At 40.5% G+C, this 16006-nt stretch overlaps 1 protein-coding gene across 3 annotated transcripts in view; it reads right to left on the bottom strand.

Annotated features, from left to right (window-relative positions):
* Positions 1-16006, bottom strand: part of OFD1 (OFD1 centriole and centriolar satellite protein) — a 50731-nt gene that overhangs the window by 15834 nt on the left and 18891 nt on the right. For all 3 annotated transcript variants that reach the window (XM_074993094.1, XM_074993081.1, XM_074993105.1), the window contains 6 exons: positions 14586-14659; positions 14131-14222; positions 13802-13991; positions 11878-12008; positions 7655-7766; positions 3776-4387 (listed from right to left, as the gene is read on the bottom strand). In XM_074993094.1, coding sequence (XP_074849195.1) covers positions 3776-4387; positions 7655-7766; positions 11878-12008; positions 13802-13991; positions 14131-14222; positions 14586-14659 — 1211 coding nt within the window. The remainder of the gene's footprint in view (positions 1-3775; positions 4388-7654; positions 7767-11877; positions 12009-13801; positions 13992-14130; positions 14223-14585; positions 14660-16006) is intronic.

Below are 16006 nucleotides of genomic sequence, written 5' to 3'. Positions count from 1 at the left end.
GTCAAAATCCACCCAAATTTTTTCAAGTTAAAAGCCAATGATAAAAATCACTCTGCACATGCCCAGCAGATACTCTGATTTTAGCTGCTAAAAATCTCTGAAAATATTGCCCTCACTCAGCATATTCAAGCCTCTCATAATTCCACTGCCAGCTACGTGCCACATGCACCATCCCACCAGAACAAAAGAGCCTACACCATCCCGCCCCTGGCCACAAGGGCTAAGCCAGGCTATTCTTCCGATGGCTGCTTCCAGATGCACCAGGGCAGGAACAGAAAAAGGGTAGGGATCCTTCCTCTTCAGTGCTCTGCCGCTGATGACCCCATGCTGGCACCCAGAAAACATGATGGATGAAGCCAGGTGATTTGAATGCAGAAGTGACAAAAGCCTCTGGAAAAGAAGTCTGGTAAGATTAGAATTGCAAAGTGGGTGGGCAGCAGGGGGAAAAAACTGGCACTCACATGTTGATAGTTTGATGAGATTGGAAAACATGGGGTGGGAGAGGCTGGGACCAGGAGCCAGCACGCAAAACTGGAAAGAGGGAACAGACTTGGAGCTATCAGACAGAGAGACTGGGAAATATGGGGTCAGGGAGAGAAGAGTAAAGATTAGATGAGGAGGTCATGGGAGATGGGGAGACTTTACTAGAAATTAATGGAGGTAGAACTTGGGTGGGATGCCAGAGGAGAATAGGGAAGACTGGGACAAAGCACTGGCACGAGGACATGAAATGGAAGGAGAGCCTAGAACTGGAAACTAATTGTGGAGGAAAAGGAGAAACTGGGGGGAGGGTTGGGGTGGGGAGATTGGTAGGCAGGCTACAGAGAAGAGGACTGGATATTGTAAAGAGGAGAGACTTGGCTGAGTGGGTAAACTAAGGTTCTGACACTGAGTATAGAGCAGGGGAAGACTAGGATTGACTTAGCAAGGAAACTTGGATGAGAAACCAGATGAGTGTAGATTGGGATTGGATAGGCAAAGAGGAAAGGACTGAGACAAGGAGTGAGGTGTAGAAAAGACAGGACAGGTTATAATGGGTAAAAATCTAGGGTGGATGAATGGGCTTCAGACTATGCCCACTACAAAACATTCCCCTCCAGAATCTACAGTGGAAGAAATGATTACTTAGTCTCAAAGATTACTGAGGTTCTTTGAGATTTGATGCAGATGTGTAATTCCACTTCAGTGCACGCACACACAACACTCTGAAACTGGAGAACTTTGCCTATCATTACCTGTAGGAGGTGGTGCTCATGCCTCACATTGGTAACTATTCCCCTGCTTACATGAGGTAGCAGAGCATCAAACCCCTGCCTCTCCCATAGTTCCTTCATACCAAACATCCAGAGACCAGACTCCAAAGCAGAGGAACAGACAATGGGCCATGGAATCTACATCTGCAGCACATTTCAAAGAACCAGTTGTAAGTAACCATTTCTTCTTTGAGTAGATGCAGCTGTGTATTCCACATAGGTGGCTCACAAGCAGCACCACGGCTGGGAGTCTACTTCAATAAACGCTGCAAGACCACAGTTAGAAGCCTAGACAATGTTTAACATCTAAGCTGATGCTCTTCCGGTAATGAATGTGATCTATGTGAGCACACAGGTAAACATACCACCTGGTTCAAATGAAACTGAAAAAACACTGTAGAAAACACATTTGGATATGGTTGTAAAATCAACTGCTCCTTAGAGAACTGTTTATGAGTATCTGCGATGACAGCCTGCAACTCACAGCCTCTCCTTGTAGATGTTACCACTATCAGGAATGCAATCTTCTGACACAGAAGTAGAAAGGAACAAGATGCCTAAGGACTGAAGAGATGAATAGGTGACCCTGAGGGTGCTTGTCTTGAGGGACAAATTCCTGCTGAGATGCTTCACAAGATGATTCTGTAACCTAGACAAATGATTGCCTATCATAGTGATATTCTCCTTAATGCAGAACTGCCACAAGTTGCTTGGCTCTTGCAGAACAGCCTGGAGTGTGCTACCCCTTGCAGCTCAAATATTACATCATGTACTATGTACATCATACATGATATGTATGCAAACACCTGAGCAACTAATACAGTCCAGAAAAGCATGACATGCATTGTAACAAAAAAACCCAGCACATCAACATGTAAGGAAGACTCCTGTACTGACCACAGACCTTGAACTTTCAGTGATCCCAGATATGTTTCTCAGTCCATCAAGGAGGTGTCAATGACAACAGATCTGGTAGGTAAGGGCTGGACAATGACAATGCCCTGACAAACATTCCCTGGAAGTGTCCACCTCTGCAAGTTCAGGACTAGTGAAGAAAGACAGACCAATCTCTCCAAGAAGCAAAGAGTCGAGGGTACACTGCCCTGAGCCACATCTGAAGGGGATGAAGACACAATCTTGCAAACTGGACTACCTGTATGCATGCAGACATGTGCATGAAGGGTCTCAGGCATATCCAAACGATTGAGGAAGGCTGAGTCTGAAGACTGAAGCAAAAGTGGTGAATAGCCTTAATACAGTCAGCAAAAGATGCCCTTAAACTTGTAGAGTCGATTAAATAAACTTGATTTGCTGAGTGGGAACCAAAGTTGACTTTCTGATGTTTATGATGAGACTCACACAGTTGACTAAGCATAATGAAAAAGGACATAAGAAAGGACTTTCTGTGCCTGTCCCTCAGCAGCCACTGTTCCAGTTCACAAGAAGATGTGGATTCTTTTACTCCTGAGGCATGGGCCTTGGTGACAACCTACAATTGGTAAAAAGGGCAGAAGAAAGGACAAATAGAAGCACCATCAAGTGAAAATAGTGCTGTACTATGACCAATGGCAGGACTTTTCTATGGTTTGGCACAACTGGCAGGCGGGGCTATGGGTACAAATGCTGCTGTCCATTGGTACTGCTAAGCAAAATTCTCTCTGAAACACATTTCTGGAATTATAATTATAGGGTTTTGCAACAAAGACAGAAAACCACAATGTTCTAATCATCCCCAAAATCTAAAAGCCATCTTCCTTTAATGTATTACTCACCAATGTGCGGAAGCAATGTCACAGTAACAGGAGCAAATACTAGACATTATTTATGAAAACCAAAAAAGATAGGAACTATAGTCATTCAGATTTTCAGAACAAGCAATGGACCATCTTATTAGACCAAATAAACAATCTAATTATGCCCTCCATTACTGCCCATGCAACTCCACTATATAAACAAATGAGGCTATGTGGTGAGATTTAAAGTAGCTGTGAGATCACAGTTAAACTCTCCAGGCAGAATTACACTTAGGACCTGCTTTTGAATAAAATGAGGATTACCACAGGACTACAGCTTCAGTGGATCACATAGGTATACTTTAATTACTCACTTAAAACTCTTTAAAAGAAGATAGGATAGCTCAGTGGTTTGAGCATTGGTCTGCTAAACCCAGAGTTGACAGGTCAATCCTTGAGGGGTACATTTAGGGATCTGGGGCAAATAGATTAAAAAAGGATGGTGCTTGGTCCTGCCAAGAGGGCAGGGACTGGACTCAATGACCTTCCGAGTTTCCTTCCAGCTCTACGAGATGTGTATCAAAAGGGAAATAGGTTTACACACAAATCACACACATGCACACTTCTAAAACACTTTTTTCAAAAGGTTAGCTTCTTATCCAATTATATTTTGCCTATACCTTTTCTCTTGGCCTTAAACATATGATAAAAGATTCTCTAATTTAAGTTTCCTAACTGGACTCCTAGGAAAAACACCATCACCACCACCAAGTAGCAGTAGTAGTTTACCTTCCGTTAGAGTATAGGTATTGATGTTTCTCTCCACTTTGGAAAGAGGAGTAGAAGACAGGCGCCTGGAGGAAGAGATTCTTCTTCGAGGAGGAGTTACTTGATTTTTCAAGGTGGTATCATGCCCAGTTGTCATATTTCCTTGGCCTTTCGGACTGCTAAGAAAGAAATGCTGAGAGCCAAGGTTGTCTTCAGCAAACATAACTCTGTGTTCAGAAGCCAAGGGGAATTTATCAACATTTTGTGAAGGTAGAGGCAACTTAGTCTTTTTTGGTGACCTATTTGCAACTACACCTTGAATGACTCTATGTTGGTAATTTCTGTAGGCCTCTTCCAAATACTCTGCTTCTTTCTCTAGTTCTTTTATCCTCGCTTTGGTTTTGGCAACAAATTCAAGGTCAGAATCTGGAGAAGAGTTGCAGGTCTGTGAATGGTGGCGATAACCAGTGTTTGGAACTTTATTTGCCACTGTGATATCAGTAACAGCATGGTTCTTCAAGAACACACTATCTGCATAAATGTCATGAGGTACAAGTTTATCACCAGTGAAGTCAATGACAGAACGGTCAACAAGAGAAGGTTTGGGATTCCGATAAACTTCATTCTCTAGAACTACAAATGTAAAAAATTCACAGAGAGAAAAGAAAAAGCAGCATGAATTTCAGGGGGGGGAAAAAACAAATCAAAAGAAATTATTTGAATTCTCATTTGGTCACATAATTCAGATAAGAAATTAATTACAGGGAATTTTAAATATAGGGCTTTTTCATTTGAAAAGTAAAGCATAATCATGAAAAACAGAGCTATATTCAACTGCATTTGATGTTGGTGCATAACAGGTGCAAGCTGGTATATAGTTATATAAATTAGAACCAAAAAAAGCAGTCCAGTAGCACTTTAACAAAATAATCTATTAGGTGATGAGCTTTCATGGGACAGACCCACTTCTTCAGATCATAGCCATACCAGAACACACTCAATATTTAAGGCACAGAGAACCAAAAACAGTAATCAAGGTTGACAAATCAGAAAATTATCATCAAGGTGAGCAAATCAGAGAGTAGAGGGGCAGAAGGCGGGTGGGGGGAGTCAAGAATTAGATAAAGCCAAGTATGCATAAGAAACCCTATAATGAACTAGAAAATTACCATCCCGGTTCAAACCGTGTATTAATGTGTCGAATTTGAATACAAAGAGAGAGTTCAGCAGCCTCTCGTTCCACACTGTTGTGAACATTCCTTTTCAGTAAGACGCAAACTTTCAGGTCATTAACAGAATGGCCCACTGCATTAAAGTGCTGACTGACAGGTTTGTGAATCAGGAGTGTTTTTATGTCTGTTTTGTGCCCATTAATTCTTTGTATAAGAGAGTTTGATGTCTGTCCAATACACAAAGCATGTGGGCATTGTTGGCACATGACGGCATATACGATGTTAGTTGAGGAACATAAGAATGTGCCTGTGATTCTGCGAATAACCTGGTTAAGTCCAGTGATGGTATCTCCAGAATAGATATGTGGACAAAGTTGGCAATGGGCCTTGTTGCAAGGAAAAGTTCCAGGACTGGTGCCCCTGTGGTATACACTGTGGTTGTTGGCAAGAATCCTCATAAGGTTGGGAAGTTGTCTGTAGGAGAGAACAGGCATGTCACCTAGGGCCTTCTGGAGTGTGGCATCCTGATTAAGGATAGGTTGTAGGTCTTTAATAATGCATTGCAGTGGTTTGAGTTGGCGGCTATAGGTAATGAATGACCAGTGGTGTTCTGTTCTTGACTTTTTCCTTGGCCTTTTGGACTGCTAAGAAAGAAATGCTGAGAGCCAAGGTTGTCTTCAGCAAACATAACTCTGTGTTCAGAAGCCAAGGGGAATTTGTCGGCATTTTGTGAAGGTAGAGGCCTACAGACCTACAACCTATCCTGTTAATGACCTGAAAGTCTACACCTTACTGAAGAGGAATTTTCACAACAGTTTGGAAAGACAGGCTGCTGAACTCTCTTTTATATTCAAATTTGACACATTAACATGTGGTTTGAACCAGGATGGGAATTTTCTAGGTCATTATAGGGGCTTTTATGCATACTTGGCTTTATCTAATGCTGAATCCTCCCACCCCACTTCTGCCCCTCTACTCTCTGATTTGCTCACCTTGATAATATTTTTCTGATTTGTCAACCTTGATTACTATTTTTGGCTCTCTGTGCCTTAAATAGAGTCTGTTCTGGTATGGCTATGATCTGAAGAAGTGGGTCTTGTCCCACGAAAGCTCATCACCTAATAAATTATTTTGCTAGTCTTTAAAGTGCTGTTAGACTACTTTTTTGTGTTGATAGTATATAGACTAGCACGGCTCTCTCTCTGTTACTATTATATAAATTAATGTTTAAATCCAATGGAGACAAAAATCTGAAAAAAGTAATACTTTCTGATACTTCAGTTATCACTGCATCTGAATAACACATACTCAGACAATTCCAAAAAAAGCAAAGACAATTGATGGCAGCAGCTCCTAAAAACCTATTCAATCCCATTTTTCAATGATTTTCAGACAATTAACTTGCAAACTTTTAGAGCCCAATTCACATGCTCACTGATTCCAACAGGTGAAGGGGGAGACCCTTACATGAACTAATATATTGGGTACTAAAACAACAAAATCAAAACAGAACATCAAGATACTGCACTTGCTGTCAAGTTTAAAGGTGACGCCTTTCCACTAAAAGAAAACCTTCCCCCAAAATCAGTTATATTGTCTGTGTTAATGGTCTCTGTTTGTACTTCTAGGTTTACATAAACACATCAGAAGCAAGTACTATCTGTTGGGAAGGAACTTTTTCACAGAGGTCAACACATATTACATAATAAGAGTTTTCTTGTGAAATACAAAGAAATGTCTGTTTCACCACTGCAACCTTAGCTCCGACGTAAAATAAGTCAGTACTGTGCCTTCCACAAGGAAAATTTTACTGAAAATTTTGAGGAGTAAGGGGACTTCGAAGTTGCCCCGGCACTTTGAAGTACCGGTGGGTACGCCCAGGCTAGATGCGTGCTGGTACCTCAAAGTTTAAAACTTCAGAGTTGCCGCGGGGGATGGAATTTGCTTAATGAAGTGCTGCCTATGCACAGCAGCACTTCATTAGTAAGCTCCCAACTCCCTAATTACCATCCTTCCTTCAAAGAAAAGTGGTAGGGTAGACACAGCCTTTATGAAGTGCTGCCTATGCATGACAGCACTTCATTAGTAAACTCCCAACACCCTAATTACATCCTTCCTTCGAAGGAAGGTGTTAGTGTAGACAAGACCCTTGCAAAGTAAAAAGCTAAACAAAAATACTTGTGAAGAACAAAAATTACACAATGAACACCAGGAAAGACTGACTAGCTTTGAATGCCAGTCAACATGTAATATAAACATTATTTCACCAAAAATTATATGCTTTTCAACTAAACTACGTACAATTATCATCACTACAAAAGGCAATTACAGATTTTAGTGGTAAAAAACTATTGTTTAAAAGAAAAATTAATAGTCTACAGAAAAGGGATGAAAAATAATAGATTAGAATACAATTAATGAGTTATACATTGGCTGGTTCTGTTACAAAATATTAATTTTCTTATATTTATTAGGAATGTTTATTATCTAGACACTGCAAGATTTATTCTTCCCATAATTCCTTGCTTTAAAGGCTTGAGTTTTGTAGACGGTGTCTTAAATAACAAAGATGTGATGTCATTAAATTTAATTTTATTTTAAAGTTGGAATGCAATTCGTAGTTAGATTGAGTCCTTGCAACATGAACTACTTTTCAAGCCACTGGAAGTGTCTGCACACATTAAAAATCCTTTGTAAATACAGTTGAAAAATATTTAATACTACAAACCTGTCTGTGTTTGTTTCAGCTGCAATTTCAAATCTTCAACCTGTAAATTTAGCTTTCTGATAGTAGTTTCGAAGTCTAGCAGCTGGGTCTTTAATTGTGCACAACGTTCAACCTGGAACAGGTTTTGGAAAAAAAAAATTGTCATACAAATATGAACAAGTACCAAAAAGGAGAAAAAGTATCTCAGCCCATGAAAACATCTTTTTCTCCCTGCTTTTCCTAGATTCCAAATGCCAGAAGCGACCATTGTGATCATCAGGTCTGACCTCCTATATAAACACAGGCCCACAGGACATCTTCAAAACAATTCCTACAGCATCTTTTAGAAAAAAGATCTAAACCTGATTTTAAAAATTGTCACTGAATCCACTAGGAGCCTTGAGAAATTGTTCCAAATATTGTTCCATAGATAGCTATTTATAGATTATAATCAATTCACGGTTTAACCATTATTTGTTAGCATTTTCAAGCCTCTCCTCTGAGCCCTCTCCAATTTATCAACACCCTTACTGAAGTGTGGGCACCAGAACTGGACACAATATTCAAGCAGAGTTTGCACCTATACCAAATACTCTCTCTACTACTTAATTCCCCTGATTAGGAATCCAAGGATCACATTGTGTCTTTTGGCCGCAGCACTGCATTGGGAACTCACATTTAACTGATTATTCACTATGACCACCATATCTTTTTCAGAATTACTGCTTCCCAGGATAAAGCCCCCAACTCTGTTAAGTATGGCCTACAGTTTAGCACTGCAAAAAATACAGGCACTTGCTAAGAAGTAGTAAACACTGCATGTGGGTCTGAATGCAAAAGATTAGCAGATATGATTCCTGACCTAGCACAAGGTAAGAAGAGTTGCTAGAAGTGGTAATAGGGATGTTTTGCTCAAGACATCTGAAACAAGGCACAAGGGGAAGGAACAAGCAGATGTCATGAACCACAAAGTGATACATCAGTTGTTTGTCTCAGTCTATTAACTTTGGGGTAACTCAGCATAACCCTTTACGTGGCTGAGGGGACAGCAAAAATACCTGCTACGGACTGAGCTGCTCATTGCAATTGGCACCCATGTGTTAGTGTACCTGTAATCACAGACCCAGGGCACTAGAACTGTACCTGGAAGAGAGTAACCCTGGCCAAGCGTCTATGCCACCAAACCATGCCTGCGGGCTCTCTTTACAAGTAACATCAAGGTCTGTTGAAACAGAAGACTGTATCATCTGCTAACTAAGTTAGCACTGAAACTCTAAGGACAGAAGCATTGAGTAGCTGTAACAGCTTGGTAGTTTGAACAGCATTACCAGAACAGTGATGTTTCAGCCTTCAACATTTAACAAACACTGAGAACTTTACCAGTGATTCTGTTTTCTTCCAGGTGTAGCCTATGGGGCTAGCCTGCTTGTTTGCTCTATATCTTTTCTTACAGATTTCTTATATTATTTGTTTTATTATAGTAGGTTTATAGGTTTTTATTTAACTAGCTTGGCTCTAATGCAAGGGACCTACATACTACTTTCTTTATGTTGAACTAAGGCAAAGTTACCACACATACATTTGAGAATTTTCAAAAATGTAGGCAATGCGTTAAAGCATAAGATCCATAAACGGCTGTAACCTTTAATATAGTTAGATAAAGGGTATGTGAAAATAGGTGGGCATAGGGGGCTTCCCAAGTTCATATCCTCTTACAAACTTAACTGGTACAACACTATGAAAGACCCAAAATAACCAGGGAGGACAAAAATAAATGTGAGAATGATCTAATAGTTCCGGTAAGTATACCCAACATTTCAGTAGATGAGGAAATCAAGTTTGTACACAAGAAGTAGGGCCTAGGCACTCAAGCTATGGAAGAGGGGTGCAAGCAAAGAAAGTTCTAAGCTTTGGAGCTTCTGTGTTCCACGGTTTGTTTAATTTTTGCTAAGCTCCAAATGAGTTCCATGTTAAGTGGAGCAAATATTTAGCTCTAGGTTTTTAATCAAAACAACATGTGGTACAAAGTCAAACACTTTCCAGACGTTTAAGGCCATCAATACTACCTTCTTCCATCAAACCTGTAACCTCATCAAAAATAGAGATTAGGTTAGTGTAACAGGATCTGTATTCCACAAACCCAAATTGATTTGTATTCCACTACCTTACTTTAAATCTTTATTAATCAAGTCCCTTATCAGACAATGCATTATCTTGCCTTGAATTAATGTGAGTACAGGTCTATAAATACCCAGGTTGTCCAGTTAACTTTTTTTAAAAAATACTAAAATTACATTAGCTCTCTTCCAGTCTTTTGTAACTTTTCTAGTTCTTTAAGGCTGACTGAAAATTAACATTAAAGGTCCAGCAAAGTCCCCAAACAGCCCCTCTAAAGTTCTGGAATGTGAATTATCCAGATCTGCTGATTTTACAATGCCTGACTTCAGTAAGTAAACCCTCAAGTGACGTGCAAACGAGTTGCACGTGCCTCGAGTTTACACAACTGCCACCCCCGACAGGAGAGGGAAACTGCTTTTGTCAGGGGAGGCAGCCTCAAGTCAGTGGGGAAACCACTCCTGTCAGGGATGGGAGCCTGACTCGTGGCTGCCATCCCTGACAAGAGTGACAGCCGTGAGTCAGGCTGCTGCCCCCAACACAAGCGGTTTCCCAGTCCCCGGACTGGCAGAAAGATGGGAATGAGGCAGTAGTCTGGCTCCCAGCTCCCCTCTGCTTGCAGAGCCAGGAAACTGAGCAGTTTCCTGCTGCCCTGGTCAGTTTCCCCTCCCTGCAAGCAGTCAGTTTCCCTGGTCTCACAAGCAGGGGGGAGGTGGGAACCAGGCGGCCCCCTGGTTCCCAGCTCCCTTACACTCTGGGAGCAGGGCTGGTCAGTTTCCTGGCTCCTGAAAGCCCAGGGAAGCCAGGAACCAGGCAACAGCCTGGTTCCTGTCTCCCCTCAACTTGCATGAAAATTCGAGTTATGCTGGGGTTGCAGAAACGCAACACCCACGTAAACTCGAGGGTTTACTGTAGTTTCTGTTTACACCTTCCAGAGATGCTCGTGGAAAGGACAAATGTTAGCATCATCATACAAGACTATATCACCAGTTCTTCCCCCAAAACATAAATTAATTTAATACATCCACCTTTTGGGGATTATTACTGATAACTTTACCATCTTTATCTAGTAACAAACCAATATGCTATCAGGATCCTTTTTGTTCTTAATTTATTTTTAAAAACTCCTTTTATTGTCCCGAATGCCTTGTGTCCCTGGGCCTCCCCTTAACAGTTTTCTACAATTCCTAACGTCTCAAGTGTATACATTACTAACAACTCCCCCCCTTTTCCATTTGTTTTACACAAACACACACTTTTAAAATTGTTCTCAATTCACCTCTAAATCAGTTGATATTTAATTATGTCTTTCTTCCTCAGTGATCAACTGGGGACATCTGAGATGTTTTGAAATGATTCCCAAGTATCATTCTCATTTTTCTGATGAAAATCTTCCTTCTGACTGATCTGGCTCAAAACCATTTTCAGCTTGTGAAACTGCCCTTATTATAGTGCCACATGTACATGCTATTGATCTGAATTTCATTCTGCTTTCACATTATAAATGTGATCAAGTCATGATCAATTCCATATTAACCCCTCACTGACTTTTGATTCTGTGATTGGTTGCTGTAATTCTATAACTGGTTTTAACTGTGAGGGCAGATAAAAATAAACAACTCTCTTACATTGGCAGCAATTTTTATTTTTAATTTTATAAGCACAGATAATCTTATTTTGATGAAAATGAGCATGTGCTTTCTAGGTCCAGTTAAATTTTTCTCCCCAGTTTCACCATCTGTGTTGACCTATAGTAAATTAGCACTGACAAATCTTAGGTTGAACACACAATTGCTTGGTTGATGTTTTAAGGGAAAAATGGAATTAAAGCACTCTAATACCTGTTTTTTACATAGGGTTACCGTATTTGACTTTTCAAAAAAAGAGGACATGCTTGACAACAGAGCGTAGCGGTATCAGTATCTACCAACTCAGGTTGTATTAATACACTGTAACACATTAATACAACCCCAGTTGGTTGATACTGATACAGATACATTCTTTCTCAGGGATGTCTTTTTTTTTTTTTTAATATGGTAACCCTATTTTAGAAAAATCTGCAATGGCATAAGTGTTTACAAAATGACAGAAAAATAACCTTTTACTAATTAGAAAAAAACAGAATTTACCTCACTTTGTAGTTGCCTTTCGAGCAGCTGTTTATGGGTTTCAAACTCATCTTGCTCCAACTTTTTAGCATGTTCAACTCTCTTCAACTCTGCCTGGCAGGCTACATGTTCAGCTGATGGTTGAGTTAACTCTTTCACATAAAAAAACAAATATCAGTGGGTATTCTAAAACATACTTTAAAAATGTGCATTCACTATTTATAACCTCACCCTAGAAACTTAAAATTTAAATATTTTTCCTAATCACAATAGGTTTTAAATAGCACAACTTTATTTATACAAATTTTGTGGATATGTGTTTCCTCTAAACACTGAACTTTGTTTGCCTTCCTTTGGACATTTATGAGCTAAGGAAGAAAGTTTTCTGCTCTGCAGCCATTTGTTCCTGTTGTACCCAAACAGACGTTGCCCATCTCTGCTCTTCAAACACAAGATGTTTCACAACTGAAGATGTTAAATACAAGACAGTGGTTTCTTAGTCTACAAAGGCCAAGTCTATGAAAAACGTCATTTACCAAAGCCTTTGACTAACCACAGTAAAGAATGCTATGAGAACAACAAGAAGTCTTGTGGCACCTTATAGACTAATAGATATTTTGGAGCATAAGCTTTCGTGGGCAAAGACCTACTTCATCAGATGCATGGGTGGGTGGGGTGGGGTGGTAAAGAATGCTGTGGTTGGGGGCTTTGGAGGGTGATGTGTTTTGGGAGATAAGAGGAAAGAAAGGAAAGAAATGGTATTATCAACAATTAACAATTTTGTATTTTAGTAGCATCTTGTGCAAAGCTCCACCATGCAAAGAGTGAGAAATTTCCATACAGTGCTTACAACATAAATTAGACAAGATAAAGGCATGATCATCGTTCCAATTTTACAGATGGGAAAAGGAGAAAGAAATAAAGATTTTGTGATATTACTGAGATTACGCAGGAAGTCAGTGGCAGATATGGAATCACACACAGGTTTACAGATTACTACTGCTATAGCCCCAATAACCAGTTTTTAGAAAGTGGAACATAAAAAAATCTACTACAGTTAGGGACTTCTGGACCTTTGAGGGGAAGCAGATGAGGAAAATAGAATTGATCTATATTTAATCACCGTTCCATGAAATGTCCAGGGACACTCAAACTATCACACAATACTTGTGATGCCAGGAACTTTGTTTTTTCCAAAGATAAATAGAAAGACAAAAAAAGTTAAGCAGTGTGAAAGCAAGTGCAGGTTGATACACATTCTTCCAGCAGACACAGAGTTCCACCTGTGCAGGCCCAGAGCAGAACCCTGCTGATGGCAGGGAGCCCAGCTGGCAGCCTGCTCTGGGGAGCCCAGGGGCAGAGAGCCAGTTCAAGGAGCCCCACTACAGGGAGATCAATTGAAGTTGGAGAGCCAATCCCCAGTGGGGAGCCCTGCCAGGAGCCCCACAGCTGCAGGGATCCCAGCTAAGCAAGGGAAGCTTGGCTGCTGTGCAGAAGGGAGCTGGCTGGGACATGGAACCCCACTGGCAGCCCTGCAGCTGCAGGGATCCATCCAGGAGAGTTCTGCACCCTGCAGCAGGGTGCCAGGTGGGGCACAGAGCCCCAATGGAAGCTGCAAACCTGCAGGAACTCTGGACAGGGCCAGGGGAGCCAGGCAGCCCTATGAAGGGAGCCCTGCAGGAATGCCCCCTGCCTCAGGCAGCCGGATCTCTCCTCATCCAGCAAATTACCTCATTCAGAACCATGGTCCCAAGGGTTCTGGACAAGGGAGGCACAACCTACATTACAATATTTTTAAAGTTGACTGTTCACTTCATTTTAACATATATTCTTAAATGTCAATAGCCCTTTAACAGTCACGAAATAAAATGTTCATTTTAACGGAAACTATTAACAACCCTTTTCTAAAATGAAGAAAGGAAACTTATAAATTGTTAACACTAACTGTCTCGGATATGCAGGTTTTCATTGCGCATCTCCTCCAATTGTTGTTTAAGTAGTTTATTTTGCACCTGAAGCTCCAGTTTCTCTTCCTTTAACAAGGGGTAGTCCGCAAGCTCTTTCAATTTTTCTGTCAACAACCGATTCTGTTTATTTACCAATACCAGTTGCGCCTTTACTGAATCCAGCTCCAGCTAAAAAATATGTCAGGAACTTATTAAGGTGTTTCTCAAGAAATACACTTTGCACCACATATTATTCTTGCAAGGATACCACAAAACAGTTCAACTGTGTTAATCAAACATTGCAGTCTCAATCCAGGCTCTCAATTACCTCAAGCTCTTTTGCATGCGATTCAACTTGTTTGAGTTCTTCTTTCTTTGAATTAACAGCAACAGTCTCTTCATGTAACAGCATAGCCATCTCTATAAGGATCATAAACAGTTTCTGTAGGCTAACGTGTATCTCACACTTAAAAAAAAACTACATAAAAAGAACACTGAGGTCGCAAAGTCAAACACTCAAAAGTTAAACTGAATTCTGGATTTTCTTGCTAGTGAAACCTTAATTCAGCATGTTTATGCATAAGTATGATACAAGCTTTAATTACATAATTTTATACTATTTCTTCCAAAGCAACACAGCTTACAAGTCTGAAGATGACCCTGTCTTTCTCCAACTTCAATTAAACACACTATATATTGTTTAAAAATACTGTTTGGTTTCCTCTTATTACAAGCTATAATAGAAACAATGTCTGTGAAGTATATCTGAAAGAGACTGGTTACCTTTATTCTTTTTCTCATCTTCAGTAACCTTTGTGGTCCTTGCTATATATTCTTCCTTCAACTCGAGTTGATATCTAGAGTAAAAAGAAATTAGTAAACATCAAAGCAAAACAATTCTGAATGTCCCTAAACTCAGCTTTAATTACCTATCAAACTGTACATAAATTACAGTGAAAATTCATTAAGGTCATAATCCAGCAAATGCTGAATGCCCTCAAGTTCTACTGAAATCAAGGGGAGCTGTGGGTGTGCAACACCATATAAGACCAGAACCTAATTAAAATGTTAAGTATTTTGAGGCAGTTATTCTATCATCCAGTGCCCTTGTACAGTGTCCCACTGACAGAGGCTCTAAGTACCTAGATAGAAGTATGTGAGAATAAAAAAAAATAAGTAAATCCTCACTTTTCTGATCACTCACTTCACAATTTCCAGACAAAAAAAGAGAAATGATCTACAGTGCTCATCAAAGATCAGTGGTACTAAATGCAGAGAGTATTCACACTGTCTTCATTATTTTTCAAATATTTACAATACATTATAAACCAACTATGCAACTGGCAAAAATGTGATTTTATAATCAATAATGAATTATACACAAGTCTCCTAACTTTTTTAACCAAAGTCGATCATTTTCAAAAAGAGTAATTTATTAATCTGAGTTCCATTAACTGTATGCACCTTTTGTTGTTGTTGTTTGGATTTATAATTATTCTTTCCTTTTAAGTTTTTGTAATACCTAACAATATTTTATACTTTAAATTTTGCATGCCACATTTTGGCTACGTCTACACGTGAACGCTACATCAAAATAGCTTATTTCAATGTAGTGACATCAAAATAAAAACGTCTACATGTCCTCCAGGGCTGGCAACGTCGACGTTCAACATCGACGTTGCGCAGCACCACATCGAAATAGGCGCTGCGAGGGAACGTCTACACGCCACAGTAGCACACATCGAAATAAGGGTGCCAGGAACAGCTCCAGACAGGGTCACAGGGCTGACTCAACAGCAAGCTGCTCCCTTAAAGGGCCCCTCCCAGACACAGTTGCACTAAACAACACAAGATCCACAGAGCCAACAACTGGTTGCAGACCCTGTGCATGCAGCATGGATCCCCAGCTGCAGCAGCAGCAGCCAGAAGCCCTGGGCTAAGGGCTGCTGCACACGGTGACCATAGAGCCCCGCAGGGGCTGGAGAGAGAGCGTCTCTCAACCCCTCAGCTGATGGCCGCCACGGAGGACCCCGCAATTTCGATGTTGCGGGACGCGCAACGACTACACGGTCCCTAGGCGCTATTCCTATCCCCTCATGGGTTTAGCAGCTTTGACGTCTCGCCGCTTAACGTCGATGTTAACATCGAAATAGCGCCCAACACGTGTAGCCGTGACGGGCGCTATTTCGAAGTTAGTGCCGCTA

Source organism: Carettochelys insculpta, chromosome 1, assembly GCF_033958435.1.
Source record: "Carettochelys insculpta isolate YL-2023 chromosome 1, ASM3395843v1, whole genome shotgun sequence".
Taxonomy (NCBI): domain Eukaryota; kingdom Metazoa; phylum Chordata; order Testudines; family Carettochelyidae; genus Carettochelys; species Carettochelys insculpta.
The sequence above is the reverse complement of the archived record's forward strand: the minus strand, read 5'-3'. Positions and strand labels throughout refer to the sequence as shown.